Genomic DNA, 22,537 nt, shown 5'->3' on the forward strand with positions numbered 1-22,537 from the left:
CTTACAATGCCAATGTCTATGGGCATTGGTGACCACTTACCATCAGGTGGTCCATACGCTCGTCTGCCTTCCTATTCTATAAAAAAAAAAAAAAAACTAGTACAAGCGATAGACGTTTAACTCATATATATCATTTGTATATGATTATATTTTCATCGCTTGGTTTTTCATACCTACACTTATTTGGTAATACTTATAACATTTTTATTAGTTAACTTGCCGCTTGAGTCTTATATTTGTAAAACATTTTTCCCGTACGTAAACGTAAATCACGACATTATAAGGCAAAGTACCTCCGCCGCGTTTGTCTGTCTGTGTGAACCAGATAAATCGAAAAACTACCGAGTGGATTATTATACGGTTTTCACCAATGAACGGAGCGATTCACGAGAAAGGTTTATGTGTTTAATTTATTAAATGTTTTGTGTAAATTCGCTGAAATATGACGATGTTGGAAAAAATCATACCGACTGGATCATAGCTTCATAGCACGCCTTCAAAACCAATAGCATTATGTATTACGATATAATGTTTTATACAGACCCTTATTCTACCCGTGCGAAGCCGGGTCGCATCTTTAATATTGATTAAGTGCTCAAGTAGTCTAATAGACTACCCGTGTCCCGCGGCTTTGCACGCTTTAAGTTATTATTGTAATATTATACACTAAACTTACTATATTTGAAATCTAATTATTTTTGGTTTTGCTTTTGATAGCTACTTTTATTAGATTGACTGTCTAACGCAAAAGAAATTATTCAAATCTGACTTTTACTTGGTGATCAGCCCGTCGGGGTAGGTAACACTCATCACTCAAGGCGTCACGGTAGAAAAAAATATAAAAAAACACTACATAAAAAGATAAGATAAATTAAATAACGTTTTTGCCAATTTGACATGCCTCTGGTTTCCGAACTTGACCCTCGTTTTTTTTTAAATCTGTGATTGTATTCCTTAAGCTATTTTAGTGAGTTTTATTTATGGAAATGCATAATTTAAACATCAAAGCGGAAGGGGCATAAAGAATTCCTTTTCGTACGGGCGGCAACGATGTTTAAAGATAAACATATGTATTTGTGTTGGTAATATGTCTATTTTTATCTGTATATTAATGGATGTCTTCATTCAAGAGTCCGCTGTATAATCGGAAGTATTTTTAGATAAGACGTTACAATGTTGCTTTTTTTACGCTTCACATTTTTATCAATTGTTTTCGATCAAAGACTTGGAACATTCTGCCGTAACAATTTTTATTGTTTTATTAAAATTGTTTAAGATCAGTATGTTTTTTGCATGTTTTTTTTTTTCTTTAAAAAGAATTTTAATAAACCAATTAGCATTTAAAAAGAGAATATCTTACGAGGCGTCACATATGACAAGGATGTGAATGTAAAATTAGTTCTGACTTATACTTTTGTGTTCTTTTCTGTTTATACGTCAGTTTCAAATCGCGACGCGGGAAAATTTGTTCAGACTATGGTTTGGTTTGGTTTTTTTTAAGGCAGCGATTATTACAAAACAGCCTAAATTATAATATACAGACTTAAAATTTTCTCGATTTCTTTGAACATTTTAATATTATCGTCCAATTATTTGTCCCTCTAGTTTGCGCACCTCCTTTATCTTCAACATCTTCCAATCGTCCCATTGTACTATTATATGTCGATTGATATATATTAATTATACTTTTAGACCGACTTCAGAAAAGGAGGAGTTTCTAAGTGGCTATTATTTTATGTTGCTTCAATGTTTGTTTGCTCATTTGGCATATAAGCCTCAATCATGGTCCTATATATTTACCACAATATTATGTATATAAACATATATATTGTTTATATCTCTTAACTTTAATATAATAAGGAGGAAATGTTTGTTAGTTTGTAAACAACTAAATCTGAAACTACAGAACCGATTTTGATGGCACAGCTATAATAAAATGAAAGAGTGTATAATGTTCCTAAAATGATTATCACCGTTTTAAAAAATACGTGCAATTGCTAATATTATACAGCAAAGTGTGGTGTACTTACTTGCTTACTTGCTAGTCAAAAATTTCAAGGGAGAAACCGTTGTTCTAGTATTTTTATGATGGCGTTCAGTTTGATGGCATGTTATATGGTGACGTCCTAGCCAGGCCTACTTTTTCCGTGCATTCTTTCACTGTTCCGTTATCTGAATGAGGTTTAAATGTATATGTAATAGTTACAATGTCGATAAATTCTTATTTTTCACGTAAAATGCTACATTATATTTAATTCTTGTTTGCTTTTAGTTTCTCATTTTTATTTTCGAATTTTGAATTTTTCTGATAAAAAATTATATTGATATGAATGAAAAAATAAGTATACCTGAATATTAAGTGTTAAGTATATAAAACAAATATATGTATACAGGCGTATTGAGAACACCAAACTTTCATTCATGCGCCTATTGAAAATATTATAATACAATATTTAGAACAAATTACATTATTGTATATGTGTGCAAAATTTTAAACGAATCAGTTGGGTTAGCGTGGAACTTCTGTAAAATTTCACTAACACACACATTAAAAGGTAAAGTTAAATAAAACTTAGTAGAAAAATGTAATATTTGCTTTTACGAGCGTTGCGAGTTTTCACTTCAACTGTAATTTAAACAAATCACATAACATACTATTACATTATACACGTTCTCGCTACATTCGAGTTTCGTGTGACGTAAAAAAGATTAAGGGCCGACATATGAGAGCCATGACTTTCCCATACATGGCGATAAGCGATGCAGTGAGTTTCATCACTTTCGTCATCGTCGATGCGTGCGCATGAATTTCAATAGCCATATGCGTATCTTACGTAACAGTAGGGTTGCCAGTGCTTTATAATAAATTATTGTACTTTATTATGGGCAAAAGTACTACGTAGGGCCCACCCTATTAATAATAATAGTAATTGTCTACAGTACAGTAGTAACAGCCTGTTAATGTCCCACTGCTGGGTTAAGACCTCCTCTCCCTTTTGAGGAGAAGGTTTGGAGCTGAGAGTAGTTGTCTACTAAGTTTTTTTTTTTTGCGACGGTAAGTACCTTTGAACGTTAAAAAACGAACTATTTTTATACTTGAATTTAGACGTCGCTGAAACTAGGCGACAGAGCTAGCCGACAGATGACATTCCTGAGCCTAAACTTTTCTACGCGACTGTACTGTACTTTGTTGCTTATATAACTCTTGAACGCGTTGACTTAGAAACTTGAAATTTTGTATGCAAGTCAATAAAAGATACCCAAAAGACATAGTAATCACAAAAATGCGGCGCAGAAATTTTAATCTCTTTTGGGTATCTTTAATTGACTTGTATATAAAATTTCAAGTTTCTAAGTCAACGCGTTCAAGAGTTATATACATAGTAGCCATGCTCAATAGACAAACCGCGCTTCCTTTACGTCGGAAAGTGTAAAAAAAACTATGTTTAAAATTTCTGCGCTGCATTTTTGTGATTACTATGTCTTTTGGGTATCTTTTATTGACTTGCATTCAAAATTTCAAGTTTCTAAGTCAACGCGTTCAAGAGTTATATAAGCAACAAAGTACAGTACAGTCGCGTAGAAAAGTTTAGGCTCAGGAATGTCATCTGTCGGCTAGCTCTGTCGGCTAGTTTCAGCGACGTTGAATTTAGAAATAGATATATATATATATGTTAAGATTATAAACTGATGACAAATATTTGTTATACGTTAATAGAAGCAACAAGAAAAAAGTATGAGTAAATTAATTATTATTTAAAAAAAAACAGATAAAAAAATGCTTCTATACACAAAATATCTGTTCTACTATGCTGTCTATGCTATTAGGAGTTCCATCGTCTGGAGCCAATCCTGGATGTAGAATCTGTTCATGCTTACCGTAAAAATGCATCGCCATCGGAAACAAACCGGCATGCAAAATATCAACACTGGACAAATCTTCAACAGTGGTTCTAATTCATATAACTAGAATTACATTATTTTTTATTTATTAATTACCGTATTTTACTCGTTAATTAATTTTAGCGATTGTTATGTCAAGAGTAACTGAGTGTATTAATATTATTTTAATGAGCATGCCGTGTACACGTTTAGGAATATAATCTAGCTTAAAATTATGTAAGTAATGTCCATTTATGTCCTGATTGTATTTGTTTGTGTACTTATAGAAATGTATAAATAAGTAATTCAGTTTGTAAGATTTGACCTTAACAAACACACAAACATACATCGCAAGTTTATATATTGAATTTCACTATATATATATATTTTTTTTTATAGAATAGGAAGGCGGACGAGCATATGGGCCACCTGATGCTAAGTGGTCACCAAACGCCCTTAGACATTGGCATTGTAAGAAATCTTAACCATCGCTTATAGCCAATGCGCCACCAACCTTGGGAACTAAGATGTTATGTCCCTTGTGCCTGTAATTACATTGGCTCACTCACCCATCAAACCGGAACACAACAATACCAAGTACTGCTGTTTTGCGGTAGAATATCTGATGAGTGGGTGGTACCTACCCAGACGAGCTTGCACAAAGCTCTACCACCAGTAATTACCACCGGTAATATATTAGAAAAGGAAATATTTGATATAAGAGTATTTGTCACGAAAAGGGAGTAACCCTTGTGAGAAGCTCTCCTTCCTTCGGTTTTACTCGCGTTGAATATAGATATAAATATACTGTTTGCATCCTGGGTATGTTCATTGGTATGACTTTGAGTCAGCTCATCCGTGTAACGTAAAACTTATATATTCAGTTCTTGTGTTCCGGTTTGAAGGGTGAGTGAGGCAGGATAATTATATCAAGATCAGTTAAGTTTATATATCTAAATACTATAAGGGATACTCCGAATGCGCAAACAAATCGTCCGCGCAGATATGATTATTCGTTAAAAAAACGCCACAGTAACTTTCTGTTGTAAGTGTCCTAAAACGTCTGTGTTTTTTATTTCCTCGGGATAAATATGGGGATAAATACTTGGGTTTTTTTATATGCGCCGGGAGGACAAATGACTCTACTCCACCTGATGGTAAGTGGTAGTAGAGTCCAAACGCGACGACGGCCAGTACAGTCGGGAAGAATGTTCTGCACTAGCCGTTTTTTTGTTGATGTTAATTATTGTTATTGTTTTTTTTTTGTTATAAACATTATGATAAATTCGATTTTCAACGGTTAATTGAAGGGGGTCCTTATATTAAAATGATTCTCTTTATGAATTTTAATATTAGATTTCTCTACCTTCCACCTGTAAAGACTTACATAATCTATGGTTTGGCCTGAGCTTGAACGTCGACATTGGTCAGAAATAGGTTGGTGCCTTGCTTACTTGGTGGTAAGATTTCGTGCAAGCCCGCCTGGGTATGTACCACCCACTGGTCGCATATTCTATCGCCTCGATCGAATAATTTATATAATACAATATTTTCAACTTAATTAAACTAATTAGATCAATGAAAGTCGACCGAGAAATCTATGTACATATTTAACTTGTATATATATTTAACTTACACCCAACGAAGAGGGCGGGTGACGGTATGAAAAGAAACATATCATATTATTATAGCAGTTATAACATAATAAATACTTCTATAACCACGTCTTTCTGTAGTTTAATATTTCGATTTATTAAAATAATGTCGTGTACAAAGGCCTATCAACGAGTTAAGTCGCTTGGTAAAGTTAAAGAAAAATAAGTGAGTATTCGTGTTTGAATATATGTTAGTCAATCTCGCTTAAACGGCTGGGAACGTATCTGTATAAAGCTGTACTCTAACACTGACTGACGGTCAGACAGCGCAAAAGCCTTAAATTGCAGCTAGAAACGTCAAATAATATATAACAAGGCAAAGCGAATCTATTCAGATATAAACACTGTGAATACTTAACGATAATGTGGTATTGGTGGTAGAGCTTTGTGCAAGCTCGTCTGGGTAGGTACCACCCACTCATCAGATATCCTACCGCAAAACAGCTGTACTTGGTATTGTTGTGTTCCGGTTTGAAGGGTGAGTGAGCCAGTGTAATTACATGCACGAGGGATAAAATATTAGTTCCCAAGATTGGTGGCGCATTGACTCGCTATGTAAGCGATGGTTGACATTTCTAACAATGCCAATGTAAGAAATTCACCAAACGCCCTTACGTTTGGTGGCCACTTACCATCAGGTGGCCCATATGCTCGTCCGCCGTCCTATTCTATAAAAAAAAATTGTCTCGCGTATTTGAAATTATTTCTTAAGCTATGCCACCAAAAAAACAAGCTGTAAAAATTAATTTTATCTAAATAAGTTTTCCTTAACATTTTATTTCCAAAGGTTGGTGGCGCATCGGTGATGTAAGCGATGGTTAACATTTCTTACAATGTCAATGTCTATGGGCGTTGGTGACAACTTATCATCAGGTGGCCCATATGCACGTCCGCCTATAATAAAAAGATTATGTTTTGTCTTTATAAACTTTTCGAGGTAATTAAAATATATATGAAATGACCCAGTGACTAGAACGCGCGAATCTAAATAGATGATTGTAGATTCAAACCTGGGGTGGCGCCATTGAAATGTCAAATGCTTAATTTATCTTCTAGACGGCGGTTAAGTAAAACATTGTAGGGAAACCAGCATGGATCCGATGAAATATTGCACCATGATCATCCAATAACCATTGCAGCAACGCGATACAATAAGCTCTTATTCTCAAAAGGTGAATAGGCCTGAGCCCAGCTGTGGGACTATGTAAGTAAAACGTTTACAGGCTGTTACATTACAGAATTACATAGGAATAAAAGATAACATCGCGAGGTATGTTCTGACAATTGTGACTATTTCTTTCTAAATATATAGTGTATCGTTTTTACTTACGGCTTGACCTGTAAATATTGCTTAGGGTATGATTGGTTAAAGAATGCTGTGTCATTTTCTTTCTAATGTAAAAGCAATGATGTCAGAAAGAGAGGAATCGGTGTTTAACTAAGCACTCAATAGTTTTTACAATTCTTCTATTAAATAAAAAAATATGGACTAAGTTTTAAAATAAAATTCTATTTACATACATATTAAAGTATGTCCATATATTAAAAAAATTATAATAATAATATCCTGGGACGTTATTCACACACGGCCATCTGATCCCAAATTAAGCAGAGCTTTTACTATGGACACTACTTTTCTCATATATATACGCTACATATACTACTTTTCTTTCGTAAATACATACTTATATAGATAATAACACCCAAACTTAGGACAAACAGACATGTCATGTTATGTCATGCACACAAATGTCTGTCCTAGGTGGGAATCGAACCCACAACTTTCGGCGTGAAAGGCAAGTATCTATCAACCACGCCAACCGGCTCGTCAAAAAATTACGAGCCAATGAAGTCAGCATTGGGACTAAGATTACGAGTGGTAAGTGGTACGTACCCAGAGAGGGCTAGCCCTGTCACCAGTAGTCTAGTCCAAATGAAGAAGCAGTAGAGATAAACAAACATAACATTTATATATTTTTTCTGCAATGTTTGAATTAAAAACTTTGTTCTGAATATATCTTTGTTTATAATACAAGATTATTCCATTTAATTATTTATATCCACTGTAACTTTGCTTTAAGTTCCAATTAAAACTTTGCAGAAAATCAAAACGCTTTTTTTTCATAATAAATGCCATAGATTATTCAAGATCTCCAGTAATATTACGTCAATAAATTGTCAAAAGTGGTTTGTTTAAGCTGATTCAGTTCTGGACAATTTAAACTTCCCCGATTTGTCGGGACTGTCGGACTTCTGCTATCCCTGTTTAACCTTAGACGTGAAAGAGAGTTAGCAATATATATTTTATTTGTGCCATGTTTATAGATTGTGTGTAATCAACACCAATGTCTCAACTATGGAAAAACGATCCTATCGTGTCTCGTATAAATTTATAATCTTTAAATATCCCATTGTCTTTTTTCTATTTATAATTAATCAATCATGTATGCCTGATTATGAAATGCAATTAATTGTCTCGGCAATAGGTCTAGCCTCGCTTTATTAATGGAAAATTTTTAAAATCTTCATGATGTATTTTAATCAATAAATAAAATAAAAATCTCTTGAGTTTGTCATTATTTGACATGATCTGTATTATTTTTAATTAAAATTTTATGGTTTATGATTCTTAATTACGTTTCAAAACACACACACACACACACACACGTACGCACACAAAGGCTAGCGCGCGTGCGCGGATCCAACAAATGCGTATTATGATTTTGTCGCATATACTTTATTTCCACTTTTTATTTTATTTTCTTTATTGTTATATAAAATTTTAATCCTATTAATACATACTTTACTACTAAGTAATAACTTTACAACCATTTTTGTAACGATTACAAGTGAATTATAAATAATTAAAAAAACGTATATCTACCTCGAATTAGTACCCGTACCCGTAACAGCCTGTGAATGTCCCACTGCTGGGCTAAAGGCCTCCTCTCCTCTTTTTGAGGAGAAGGTTGGAGCTTATTCCACCACGCTGCTCCAATGCGGGTTGGCGGAATACACATGTGGCAAAATTTCAGTGAAATTAGCCACATGCAGGTTTCCTGACGATGTTTTCCTTCATCGTAAAGCACGAGATGAATTATAATCACAAATTAAGCACATGAAAATTCAGTGGTGCTTGCCCGGTTTTGAACCCACGATCATCGGTTAAGATTCACGTGTTCTTACCACTGGGCCGTCTCGGCTCGAATTAGTTTAGGCCACAACTCAAATGAGACTAGCCAACTGAGCTGAATATATAGCGTGTTTTCACAGGAGACATCTTTATTCCATCACTCATATAGTCCGATGGGACAGTACTCCGACACGACCGAAAAAAGATCAAAGGCTGCACCCGCAGCTTTACGTTTGTGTGGTGGTAGCTTTCAATTTGTCTATTAATGTGTAATTCAATAAAGATATTTGAATTTATTGAGATTTATTTTAGTGAAAATATTCATTGTGGTTGACTAGGTAACTACAGGCATTGCCCACGGTAGGTGGCGCATTAACGATGCAAAGGAATGGTTAATATTTCTTGCAGTGAAAATGTTTATAGGCGATGGTGACCGCTTACCGTTAGATGGCCCATTTGCCATTCCTACCTGTTTAATATATTTATAGAAAGCCAGACCAGACGAGGTTTGATCACTTTTTCATATGTATCCTTATTACTATTGTAAATTTTAAATGATTTTCGTTGTTTGTTCGTTTGTTTGTTACACTTTCACGTCTTAACTACTCAACGAATCATCATTAGATTTGGTATCCACGTTCTCAGGGGGTATAGAAAAGGACATCCTGTACACAACACCTCCCCCATCAGACGCAGGCGAAGCCGCGGGCGGTTACTAGTAACATATTAAAAGGTTTTAGGACTGAATAAATTGATTGATTATTTATCTATATATCTAACGTATACGTGAACAAAGACTCTTGTATGTATATATGGACATATTTATTGTATACACATGTAAACGCTGCGTGTATATGTGTCCGTGTGTGTACTTACCAGACGAGTGACAACGGAACAAAACGATATTCGCCCGCAACGACTGTCCAAAAGCAAGATCGGATTAGCCACCGAAATCGCTTTGCATACAACAAAAGGCGTTCATAATGAGCCCATTAGCATATTTGCAGCATTACAGTGCGTGAGCGATTGACTGAATTGCCCTATTAGACAGAGAGCCGGCCGCGGTTTGTGCTTTCTTTAACACGTATGTATGTATGTATGTATGTATGTATGTCGTAGCCCTTATTGTTACTCAATAGTGTATTATGGTTATTTGATAGCCAAGAACACCGACCCTCAGAGTCATTAAGTGTCGTCGAGGTCGCACTTTATTTTAAAAATATATAAACATTTACTAAATATAAAACCTAAAGTCATTTTTAATCTTTAATTAATTATATTTTTTAATTAAATACGATTTCGTTCTATTGTCGTATTTTTTTGCTTATAATAGTTATATAGTGATATCAACGACAAATCAATTTCATCCCACGCGTAGCGTAATGGACTTCTAGTTGAAGTTTAAATTGATTTTTATATTTTTTTATGATAAAATAATTGAAGCCGTGGATGGCCTTTGTGTAGGATCGTCGATTCGGTTCCAATCAACTCATCATTTATTTTAACAGCAAACGGATAGGATCTTGTATTGTCAGGTTTCGGTTTGAAGAGTTATTGACCCTGTGTAATTATTGGTATAACTATCATGATATCTTAAAGCCTGTGGTTTAAAAATGCCAGTGCCCCTCAATGAAGGAGCAAGATGTTATGTGGAACCGTCGATATAGCTCAGAGGCTAAAACACGTAGAATCTTTACCGATGATTTCCGGTCAAAACCGGGATAAGCATCGGTGCATTTTCATTTGCTTAATCCTCCTAAGTCCTTCTTTCCTTTCCTTAGTCCTTGGCGGTAATTATGCTGAGGAAACCTGCTACATGTGCTAAGCCTGTAATCCGCTTAGAACAGCACGGTTACCACCGTGCTGTTCCAAGTTCAAGTCCAAACCTCATCAAAAGGAGAGGAGACCCAGAAGATACATTTACAGGCTGTTACTTTGCCGTCAAGAGGTCGATCTATATAATATAATATCTCTCAGTCTGCCTTCCAGAAATAAATTATTAAAAAATTATTGCTCAAATACATAACGGTATTAAATGATGGCTTTGATAAAATGGGCCGGACCCACATATAACAACATATATATAAAATGAAGTAGTAGTTTGTGAATGTACGTATTCATATATCATGTATACGCTTTCAAAGTAAATCTCAATATAACTTAGATCGATAAGCCGGTAAAGGAAAATGTCTTCGATTAAATCCTGACTCGCTAGTGATATGACGTCACATTATAGTAAATAGCTCTACGCTGAGCTGGAGCGAAATGTATTGATATTTGAAATTTTGACTGCAAGCGCTCGACGATTTATTAGAACTTGTAAAAGTATATTAGAATATTAAAAATTAATTGAACCATATATGAATGAATGTAAAGGAAAACATTGTTTTCAATTTTTTTATTGATATAGTATAAGAAAAAAAAAATTGTCAAACGAAGGAGAAAAAGTTACTGAACCGTTTTGTCTTTGCCTATTTATATAAAGTATATAGCGTAATTTTGATATGTAATAAAAATCTCTAAGTAAATGTAGTATAATAAAGGGAAACAAGAAACGTATATGAAATTGTTGTTGTTGAGCTCTTAGACTACAAATAACTTGTCGAGCTCAATGGCACGGACAGACGGATGAGGTCGTACATGGATCTTCATAACCTCCTTGGTACGTGACGACGTAGTTACGACTGTTTGAAAATGAAAGTTATTTACCATAAATATTATCATTATTAAACACGTGAAGAACTTAGCTATAACGATTTGTTAAATTAAACTAAATCGCTTAATATCTATATGTATACTGAGATTGAGCTAATTGTCTATCCGATTATAAAAGTTAGTCAGGAGTTAGTTAGTAAGGAGGACATAAAATCTTAGGTCCCAAGGTTGGTGGCGCATTGGCATTGTAAGCGATGGTCAACATTTCTTACAGTGCTAATGTAATAGGTGGCTAATATAATCAGGTGGCCCATATGCTCGTCCGCCTTTCTATTCTATAAAAAAAAAAGTTTATTTCCAAAATGTTGTTCCAATGCGGTTTGTTGGATACACATATGGCTGATTAACATCCGACACATGCAGGTTTCCTCACGATGTTCTCCGTTAACATCGAGCACGAGATGAATTATAAACACAAATTAAGCACATGAAAATTTAGTAGTGTTTGCCTGGAACCCACAATATCGGTTATGATTGACGTGGTCTATGCTCTAACCAGTGGTCCATCTCGTCTCGAGGCTGGCCAGATACTTCAAGAAATATAAGCCACTTCTTACAACGATAATTAACATAAAAATTTAAACAATTTGTGTTTATAATTCCAACATGTTTTCCTCAAAACCGCACTGGAGCAGCGTGGTGGAGTAAGCTTCAAATTTTCTCCGTAAAAAAGGAGAAGAGGTCTTAGGCCAGCAGTGGGACATTCACAGGCTGTTACTGTATATATTACACAATATTTATCGAAGTAGGATTGCTATGTTACAGTATTAATTAAGATACGGTGATAGCTTTTATATTTACGTTCGGAATGTAGATTCCATCGAGAAGAACCGGCAAGAAACTCATTAGTTACTCAAAACATACATTTTTTAATTGCATTGTATTGACGGGCAAATTGACCGTCTGATGATAAGTGGTCACCTTATTGGTCGTTTGGACATTGGCGATGTAAGCAATATAACCATCCCTTACGTCACCAATGCCACCAACATTGGGAACAAGGATGTTACGTAATTATATTATATTATATTATACCTGTAATTTCAGTTACAGAATAACGTGATTGCTACATTGATATTTTTATTTCTATTGATCTTAAGAAAGAAAAACTTTTTTGAAGATACATATACTTTTTTGAATATATCATAATAATAGTAACATTTAAAAAAACAAATAAAATAATTAAAAAAAAACATGTAGACAAAAACAAAAATATACTGCATTTATTAAGAACCTTTAAGCCATTATATATTTACATAGTTATAAATTAAATTAAATTTTTGTTTTGGCTTATTAACGAATATAAATTATCACGATAAGTGTAATGACATTAATTGAAAGTGAATATTGTTTTGATGCAATTAAATAATTAATTTTATTAAAACGAGAATGTTATCCATGTTCCAGGTGGGCGGCGTGGTCTGCCATGGGTTGCTTCGGGTCGCCGGGCGCCAAGAGTGGCGAGGATGACGCCAAATCACAGAAGCGACGCAGTGACGCAATTACCCGCCAACTGCAAAAAGATAAGCAGGTAGAAGATGCTCTACGTTTATTTCATAATGATCACACATGGTATATTATTGCTATTTATATAATAATTATAATTTGTGTAACTCAATCGATATCCTCCATTCTTCTTCGTTTATGTCGCTCTCGGTTTCGAATCCCGAGGGCCGAAATAAATTGTTACTGTAAGTTTGATTTTTCCCTCAAGAATTAGTCACTTGCATCTTAGATTTAGTATTGGCACGGGTACAGTCTTGTCAGATAGCTGTTCTATCTGTATTTGATAGTTAGTGAATGGATATAGCACCAGTTAACGCTCTTCCACGACATCAACGACGTCCTGGAAGCACCCTTAGACTTAGACTACATCTGGTTTGAGTTGAGAACTCGCCCTCCTCCCAGTGACGCATTCGGAATTAATCGTGACAACGGCAGACACACCCCTATGATTGCGCAAACTCTTGTACCCTATATATTGTTCCCTCTTGCGCATTTGGTTAGATAGAGAAATGGTCGCCGTAGTCAAATTTCACAATGGACGACGATGTCACTCCACGAGTGACGAGGATATCGTCCACTCGATATTGGTTTATCTATACTAATATTACAAATTCGAAAGTAACTCTGTCTGTCAAGTTTTCACGTGTAAATAACTGAATCGATTTTGATGAAATTTAGTATGATGCAATCTTGAACCTCACGGAAGGACACTTTTTTGATACTTAACATCTGACCCCCCACCCAAAACTCAAAGCCCAAACGCGAAAACCAGTAATAAATAATAAAATATTATTTTTTCAGCTATATCGCGCAACGCATCGCCTGCTACTACTCGGGGCTGGTGAGTCAGGGAAATCAACGATCGTCAAGCAAATGCGCATCCTCCATGTGAACGGCTTCTCCGACAAGGAGCGACGCGAGAAGATCGAGGACATCAAGAAGAACATACGAGATGCGATACTTGTGAGTGGCATTTAACGTGGAACTTGTCGTTTGCAATTATTTACATATATAATAATAATAATATTATTATGGGACATTTTTCACACACGGCCATCTGATCCCAAATTAAGCTCCTACAGAGCTTGTGCTATGGAAACCAGACAACTGATATACTACATATACTACTTTTCTTTTGTAAATACATACTCATATAGATAACTACACCCATACTCAGGACAAACAGACATGTTCATGTACACAAATGTCTGTCCTGGGTGGGAATCGAAAGGAAGTGAAAGGCGGGTATCTACCAACCACGCCAACCGGCTCGTCATAAATTATAAGTTCGAAATCGAAAGTAGTAAATAATGTTGCAATTAAAAACAAATTAAGAATAAATCCTGTTCCTTCATGATATTCATTCATTCATTAAATATCAATCGACTTATTTATCATTTAAGTTTGTCATAACTACATCTCTTAAAACTTCAAATCCCAAAAGTCATTGTGCCCATGCAATGTGTGTGAGTGATCAGTTAAACAATTATGTGTCTTCTTCTTTCGATTGTCAAATCACTAATGTCAGAAAGAGATAAATCGATGTTTAACGAAACAGTCGCAATATAAGTGAGGGGAAAAAGGTTTGTCTTATAGATGTGTTAAAAGCGTACAGATTATTACAATATTTAATATATGTTTATTTGATTATATTTACAATTTAATGTTATTTGTAAGTGAACATTTCAGTATCAAAGGGTACAATATTTTATTCCCGATTCCAATGGCTAAAATAAATAGATAAATAACTTGGACCTTGAGTAGTGCGAGTAGTAATAGTACTTCTCAAGAAGATACCCAAAATATCTTATGTGATATGCTCAATAGACAGACCGCGCTTCCTTTACGTCGGAAAATGTAAAAAATTATGTTTAAAATATCCGCGCCGCATTTTTGTGGTTATTATCTCATTTAGGTATCTTTAATTGACTAGCATACAAAATTTCAAGTTTCTAAGTCAATTCGTTAAAACGTTATATAAGCAACGATGTAGAACAGTCTCGTAGAAAAGTTTAGGCTCAGGAATGTCATCTGTCGGCTAATTTCAGCGACGTTTGAAATCTACATTTATCTATGGTTTTTATTTTCGATTCATGAAAATATTGCGTTTTGAATTTTATTTTATCATCGGAATTTTGGAACTAACATTGAGGTAGTATATGAAGTGCTGTATTATAAATATAGATATACTAATCAAGAACTTGTCGGACATATTATAGCAGAGCTATTAGCGAACACTTGGAATGTGTTAATCTAAGGTTTGTGTGTGTGTGGTTTGTAAATCTTTGCGCAGAGGCAATATCGTAACCAATGAGGTTAATCCGAGGTGCGATTATTGCTAATTGAAAACTTTATTAAAATAAAAAGGTTTGTTTATCCCAATTCTTGCAATTGGCATAGAATACAGATATGGTTAGCGTTGCTATGATGGTGGTAGACCTTGCAGTGTCTATGGACAAAGCCGACAAATAAATTTGAGCCGGTTGGCGTGGTTGGTAGATACTCGCCTTTCACGCCGAAGGTTGTGGGTTCGATTCCCACCCAGGACAGACATTTGTGTGCATGAACATGTCTGTTTGTCTTGAGTCTGGGTGTAGTTATCTATATAAGTATGTATTTACAAAAGAAAAGTAGTATATGTAGCGTATATATATAAGAAAAGTAGTGTCCATAGTAGAAGCTTTGTACAAGCTTAATTTGGGATCAGATGGCCGTGTGTGAAAAATGTCCCAGGATATTATTGTCCATTATTATTATAATGATTTGGATCATTTGTTTGTCTGTCATCTTAAAATAAATACCACCACAAATATCGCCTAATTGAAACAAAACGACTTGAGATGCAATCAAATATCAATTAATTATTACAACAATGACATTAATTTATAATTTAATTTTGACATTTAAAAAAAATTACAGTATTTTTTGTTAATTTGAATTTGATTTTTAATCTATGAAAGTACTATGTACACTTGTTATCATATTAAATATATTATTATTGTTTTATACATTCAAGTTTTTTAAATGTTGTATATGTATGTTGTAAGTGTGCTTTAAAAATAAATACACCAAGTCGACTTGACCGTCAGTATCCTCGAGCTATGACCTCTTACTTCCAGACAATCACTGGCGCGATGAGCACCCTGACTCCGCCCATCCCGCTCGAAAAACCGGAGAACAAGGCGCGCGTCGATTATATACAGGTAAGTATCTTTATACAATCCTATATATATAAAATGGATCGCGGTATGTATGTTTGAGATCGATAGACTTCAGCACATGTATGGTTTTTTTTCATGGAGAAGATTTTTTATCCATTTTGTTGTAACTCGCTAGATGGCGTTGCAACACATCAACTTCTGTACCATTCAACCAATCATATATTCTACAGATCAGATATTCTACCGCGAAATAGCAGTACTTGGTATTGTTGTGTTCCGGTTTGGTTCCGGGTGAGTGAGCCAGTGTAATTACAGGCACAAAAGACATAACATCTTAGTTCCCAAGGTTGTGGCGCATTGGCTATGTAAGCGATGGTTAACCTTTCTTACAATGCCAATGTCTATGGGCGTTGGTGACCACTTACGTGGCCCATACGCTCGTCCGCCTTCCTATTCTATAAAAAAAAATCCATGGCATGTGAACGTGAAAAACTCAAATTCGATTTTCATAGCTTGGACTTTTGTCCTATTCCTATCAAAGTATTTGCATCTCAAAGGAATTAATATAACATTGAAAAAAATTGTAAAAATATAATGTAAGATCTGCTTCAATCGCTTGACTGTGTACAAAGCTCTTTAAAGCTTAGTGTTAGAAAAAATAAATATTTCCAATTTAATGGTATTTTAATATCAAGCGGTATTATAACTACTGGAGTCTAATTATTAAGACTAATTGTATAACAAATTACGAACACAAAATCAATATAATATATTTAATGTTCCGAACATAAGGAAAGACAAGGAAGCAATCAATATATGAATGAACCGTTAATATCAAATTTGTTTGAATTAAACTATATCTTTATATCTTTAACACGCGATAATCTACCAACCCCATTAAAGTAGCGTTGTGGAATGAGCTTCGAAACATTTTCTCGAAAATTCCTTAGCCCGTCTGTGGGAAAATTACAGACCATTACTTTATTTTTTTTTAACTACTACCAGTCAAACGCAATCCTATAAGTAAATTTGAGGTTCAATTAATATTAACCATGCAAAGTAATTATTTTTTTAATATGAAAACAATGTATCTGTTCCCCTAACCAGACATCAGCGGAAATGTGAAAATAACTAACGATCAGTCGAACTATCCTGTGAGAACAAACTCGAAACTCACCGCAGAACACAATAGTGAAATGTTAGATGGTGCTACGCTATTTTGACTGTAATAATAGTAAAATTTGTTTGGATACAAGCGTCATAATAGCGTATCAATGCTACGAAGTTTTCAATATATCACGAGTGAGATACTAAGTGAGTTCTTACAGAATAGCGCTGCTTTACTCATTTGTCTTTTTCATTTGGTGGTTTTATGATTTTTATTTATTTTGTAATAATGTTTATTTTATAATACAGTAATCGTTGAAACGTGCGTTATTGATAATATATTAAATTTCTTTTATCTTGGATAGTTCTAGAAATTTCATATTAATGAATGTAATAATATAATTATTTTTTGTGTCAGTTAGGATGAGTGAAATCAGTAAAAAATTGTAAATTGTCTATGGTTTCATATCGGTCTTTGATTAGCCCCCAGAAGGCTATATATGAGGGGTATATGCCGCATACCTCTTTCATTATTAATATGTATAAAGTGAATTGGTAAATAATAGTAAAAGCCTTGTAGTAACACAACAACACATCAATTATCTTTGTTTTTTTTTTCTTGCTTACATATATATAATAAAGATAGATATATAATGTGTTCTACTTTTCTAATTTGTGAACCATAAAGATAATTTGTTATAGATATAATAATAATATTGCTTAAATTTGTTACAGGATGTAGCGTCCCAACCGGATTTCGATTACCCATCAGAGTTCTACGAACACACGGAGGAGCTGTGGAAGGACCACGGCGTTCAGCGCACCTACGAGCGCAGTAACGAATACCAACTCATCGACTGTGCCAAGTAGTATGTAAAAACAACCTCAACATTATATGCACTAGGCCCAAATTATTTTGACAAAAAAAACAACAAATCGACTGTCCCATTTGGTATATGAAAAACGACTTTAAATTTATATACTTTAGAGTCAAATTACTTTGATAAAAAATCAATTCACAGGCTGGGCCAAGTAGTATTACAAACGACCTTAATGTCATATCCACTAAGCCCAAATTAGTTCCATCAACTGTGCCACTTGGTATGTGAAAACCTACCTTAATTGCATAAACATTGGGGCCAAATAAACTTGATAAAAAGTTAGTTCACAGACTACCAATGAGTATGAAAAATATACTTTAATTTTATACAAACTAGAGCTAAATTTCTTTGACAATAAATCAACTTATCGATTATGCATGACTTTATCATCCTATATTAATGTGTTTATATAAGTTTTGTATGAAATATACAGTTTAAAAATTAACTTTTAACAGATAAAATATAAGCTAAAAACAATTATGTAATTTTCTACTTGTGGAATATAAAAGTAATTACCGTAACAGCCTGTGAATGTCCTACTGCTCTCCCTTTTTCGAGGAGAAGGTTTGGAGCTTATTCCACCACACTGCTCCAGTGCGGGTTGGTGGAATACACATGTGGCAGAATTTCAGTGAAATTAGACACATGCAGGTTTCCTCGCGGTGTTTTCCTTCACCGTAAAGCACAAGATGAATTATAATCACAAATATAAGCACATGAAAATTCAGTGGTGATTGCCCGGGTTTGAACCCACGATCATCGGTTAAGATTCACGCGTTCTTAACACTGGGCCATGAAAAGTGATTATTTGTAATTATTACTTATATTTAAGTTTTTGACAGTGTACTCAACAATCAAATTAATAAATATTTTATGCCACATGATAATCAGTTTGGTTTTCGATCTGGTCTCTCGACTGAAACTGCAATATTAAGTTTAAAGCAAACTGTAAAATACTGTACGGACCGTAAAACACCTATTTACAAAACACGTGGACTTACATATAATGTAAAAAAAGCATGATAATGATATTTGAAAGTGGTAATAAATGTCCAAAAATAATACCTTCGGTAAAAATTAATAATCTGAACTTGACTCAAGTTTTCCAATTTAAATACCTTGGACATATACTAACCACCAATCTCAAGGATGATAATGACATTGAAAGGGAGAGGAGAGCATTGTCAATAAAAGCTAACATGATTGTCAAAAGATTTGGGCGTGCTTCAAGGGCTGTAAAAAAAACATTATTCCGCGCTTACTGTACCTCTTTTTATACTTGTAGTTTATGGGCTAATTATTCATTAAAATCATACAATGCTCTTCGTGTCCAGTACAATAATGCCTTTAGATTGCTGATGGGTTTGCCTTGCTTCTTTAGTGCTTCAGGGATGTTCGCTGAATTGAATATAGACTGTTTTTACGCATTAATGCGAAAAAAGTGTGCATCCTTGATTCACAGGGTCCGGGCCAGCTCAAACAAAATTTTAATCATGGTAGCTAACAGACTAGACTGTATATTTATAAACCGCTGTTGTAAAGTTTCGGCTGGACCAGTAAATTATATAAGTAGTAGATAGTAGTCTTTATTTTATTTTTTGTAATTTTGTATATGAGTCTTGTTACTTAAATAAATAAATTATTATTATTATTATATTGATATGGAAAATGATCACTTTACAAAATTATTTAAGGCATAATTAGCTCTCACTTGATAACTATTATTATTGATACTTAATCTAGGGTATTGAAGTGTATACATATATATCCAACCGTGCCCCCCCCCCAGCTTCCTGGACCAGGTGCACATCATAAAGCGCGCCGACTACACGCCCACGGAGCAGGACATCCTGCGCTGCCGAGTGCTCACCTCCGGCATCTTCGAGACGCAGTTCGTCGTCGACAAAGTCAATTTCCAGTGAGTGACGTGACCCGTGTACACCTTCGTGATATTTCTTTATACGAGAGTTTTTTTTTATAGCATAGGAAGGCGGACGAGCATATTGGCCACCTGATGGTTAGTGGTTACCAAACGCCCAAGACATTGGTATTGTAAGAAATGTTAACCATCGCTTACATAGCCAATGCGCCACCACCACCACCACCTTAGGAACTAAGATTTTATGTCCCTTTTGCCTGTAATTACACTGGCTCACTCACCCTTCAAACCGGAACACAACAATATCCAGTATTGCTGTTTTTCGGTAGAATATCTGATGAGTGGGTGGTACCTACCGAGACGAGCACAAAGCCCTACTACCAGTGTCGCGAGTTGAATGATCTATTAACATTACCATATATGGATGAGATACATACCAAAGATATTTATGCAAACCCCATTACAGTGACAATATTAATAGTTTACCATCAGGTGGCCCATTTTTCCCATCAACGAATGAAAAAATAATATATTGATATAAGAAAAAAGTTCAAAGAATTTATTAAAAACCGAAGCATATGTGGGAAAGAATAATATGACCATTGTCCTTTCCAGTCAAATATATCTTTGGTTGTCGTTAAGGGCCATTGCTGTTGTTTTACGTACTTAAATGTCATCCGATTCCTGAGGGTTTTTCGTTTCATGAAAACTATCAATTCATAAAGTATAAATATATTTTTTGTAAGGTTTTCGTTTGGCATAACTCAATATCCTTTAAACGTTTGATCCTACTCCTTTTTTTTTTCTTTTATGCCTTAAACGATTTATTATTGCCCCTTCCAGTATGTTCGACGTGGGCGGTCAGCGGGACGAGCGGCGCAAGTGGATCCAGTGCTTCAACGACGTGACGGCGATCATCTTCGTGACGGCCTGCTCCTCCTACAACATGGTGCTGCGTGAGGACCCCACGCAGAACCGCCTCAGAGAGTCGCTCGACCTCTTCAAGAGCATATGGAACAATAGGTGCAACAATTACTATGTTATACAGCGTGCTCTTGTATCATTAAACTTATTAATTTTTTATAGTATGAAAACAACTCACATAATATAAAGATATATATGAGTGCATTTACGTGAGCAAAGATTATCCAAATAATCTTAAGTATAAATGAATTCATGGATGTTGCAACACTAACAATATCTAGTGCAACGATGATACGGGTATGAATACCACAAGTGCACAGTCCAAGGTCCAAGATAGGAATGCTCCCGTTTTACTGTGTGCGTTTTTCTTTATTGTTCCGAACGGGCTGCCGATGTTTCGTGACACCTGCGTTACCAATTTTGTGTTCTTATCCCCAGATGGCTGCGCACGATATCGGTGATCCTGTTCCTGAACAAGCAGGACCTGCTGGCGGAGAAGGTGCTGGCGGGCAAGTCCCGGCTGGAGGAGTACTTCGCGGAGTTCGCGCGCTACCAGACGCCGCCCGACGCGTGCCCCGACGCGCGGGACCACCCCGAGGTCGCGCGCGCCAAGTACTTCATCCGGGACGAGTTCCTCGTGAGTACCGCGCACCGGTGCGAGCACGTGCTCAGCCGTGCTCCCCCGTGCTCCCCCGTGCTCCCCCGTGCTCACCGGCCGCTTGTTGCAGCGCATCAGCACGGCGAGCGGGGACGGCAAGCACTACTGCTACCCGCACTTCACGTGCGCGGTGGACACGGAGAACATCAAGCGCGTGTTCAACGACTGCCGCGACATCATCCAGCGCATGCACCTGCGGCAGTACGAGCTGCTCTAACGTGACACCGGTCGGTATAACACTTGATTTGTTCGTAATAATAACGAATGATTTTAATGAGAAAAACGTGAAAAGTTTAACCTAGATAATATATACGTCGTGGACATATTAAGGGTAACTTAAATAGTTTGAATAATACTTAATATGTTTATACTACGTACTCAATGTTGGATCAACAGTAAAACACAATTCAAGTTGCTTAGATCAGTGTTGAACTAAACGTTTCGAGAGCAAATTTAAATATTTAGAAAATTCTACTTTAACTGTAAAAAAAATCGTCAAATAGCCTGAATTTTCTAATTTGCTTAATAAACAATTTAACACTAAATAATTTTAACCGATAAACTCAAGTCTTTGATTAAAAATGGTTATACTTACGATAAATTCGTTTAAACATTGCGAGTTTCCAAGTATGTATTTTTTTTTAATTATAAACGATATCGGCAGACTTCGAATAAGTACGATACATGTGTGAAGGTGACATTAGTGCTCACACTAATAGTGTAGACATAGTGTTTTAATAAAATATATTCACGTCTATAAATACTTGAACCAACAAACACATATGACGGATTTCCTGTAAGACGATGAAATGGTTGATATGGTAATTATCCGGAGAAAAATACGCCCAGTGTACCATCGACATTGTTGAAGTGAGAGTTGGAGATAATATCAGTAGTTGCATGGGAAAGTATTTGCATGGCGCAAGCACGAAGCTGCACAGTTGTAGGTGTTGGATCCCTGATTGACTTGGTACAATTTGTACCATAGATAATTTATACCATAGATATGTTGAAGTCACAGTTTTGCAGCGGTCAG

At 35.4% G+C, this 22,537-nt stretch overlaps 1 protein-coding gene and 1 non-coding gene across 5 annotated transcripts in view; both read left to right on the top strand.

Moving 5' to 3' along the window:
• Positions 1–22,537, top strand: part of LOC126777374 (guanine nucleotide-binding protein G(s) subunit alpha) — a 41,788-nt gene that overhangs the window by 15,144 nt on the left and 4,107 nt on the right. For all 4 annotated transcript variants that reach the window (XM_050500412.1, XM_050500416.1, XM_050500413.1 and 1 more), the window contains exons 3-10: positions 12,793–12,916; positions 13,693–13,854; positions 16,011–16,094; positions 17,895–18,028; positions 19,830–19,958; positions 20,763–20,942; positions 21,282–21,480; positions 21,572–21,728. In XM_050500412.1, coding sequence (XP_050356369.1) covers positions 12,812–12,916; positions 13,693–13,854; positions 16,011–16,094; positions 17,895–18,028; positions 19,830–19,958; positions 20,763–20,942; positions 21,282–21,480; positions 21,572–21,718 — 1,140 coding nt within the window. In that variant the 5' untranslated portion in view covers positions 12,793–12,811 and the 3' untranslated portion in view covers positions 21,719–21,728. The remainder of the gene's footprint in view (positions 1–12,792; positions 12,917–13,692; positions 13,855–16,010; positions 16,095–17,894; positions 18,029–19,829; positions 19,959–20,762; positions 20,943–21,281; positions 21,481–21,571; positions 21,729–22,537) is intronic.
• On the top strand, positions 15,173–15,316 carry LOC126777404 (U4 spliceosomal RNA). Its single transcript, XR_007670046.1, has one exon. It is a non-coding gene; the product is annotated as a U4 spliceosomal RNA (small nuclear RNA).

This window comes from Nymphalis io, chromosome 22, assembly GCF_905147045.1.
Source record: "Nymphalis io chromosome 22, ilAglIoxx1.1, whole genome shotgun sequence".
NCBI classification, from domain to species: domain Eukaryota; kingdom Metazoa; phylum Arthropoda; class Insecta; order Lepidoptera; family Nymphalidae; genus Nymphalis; species Nymphalis io.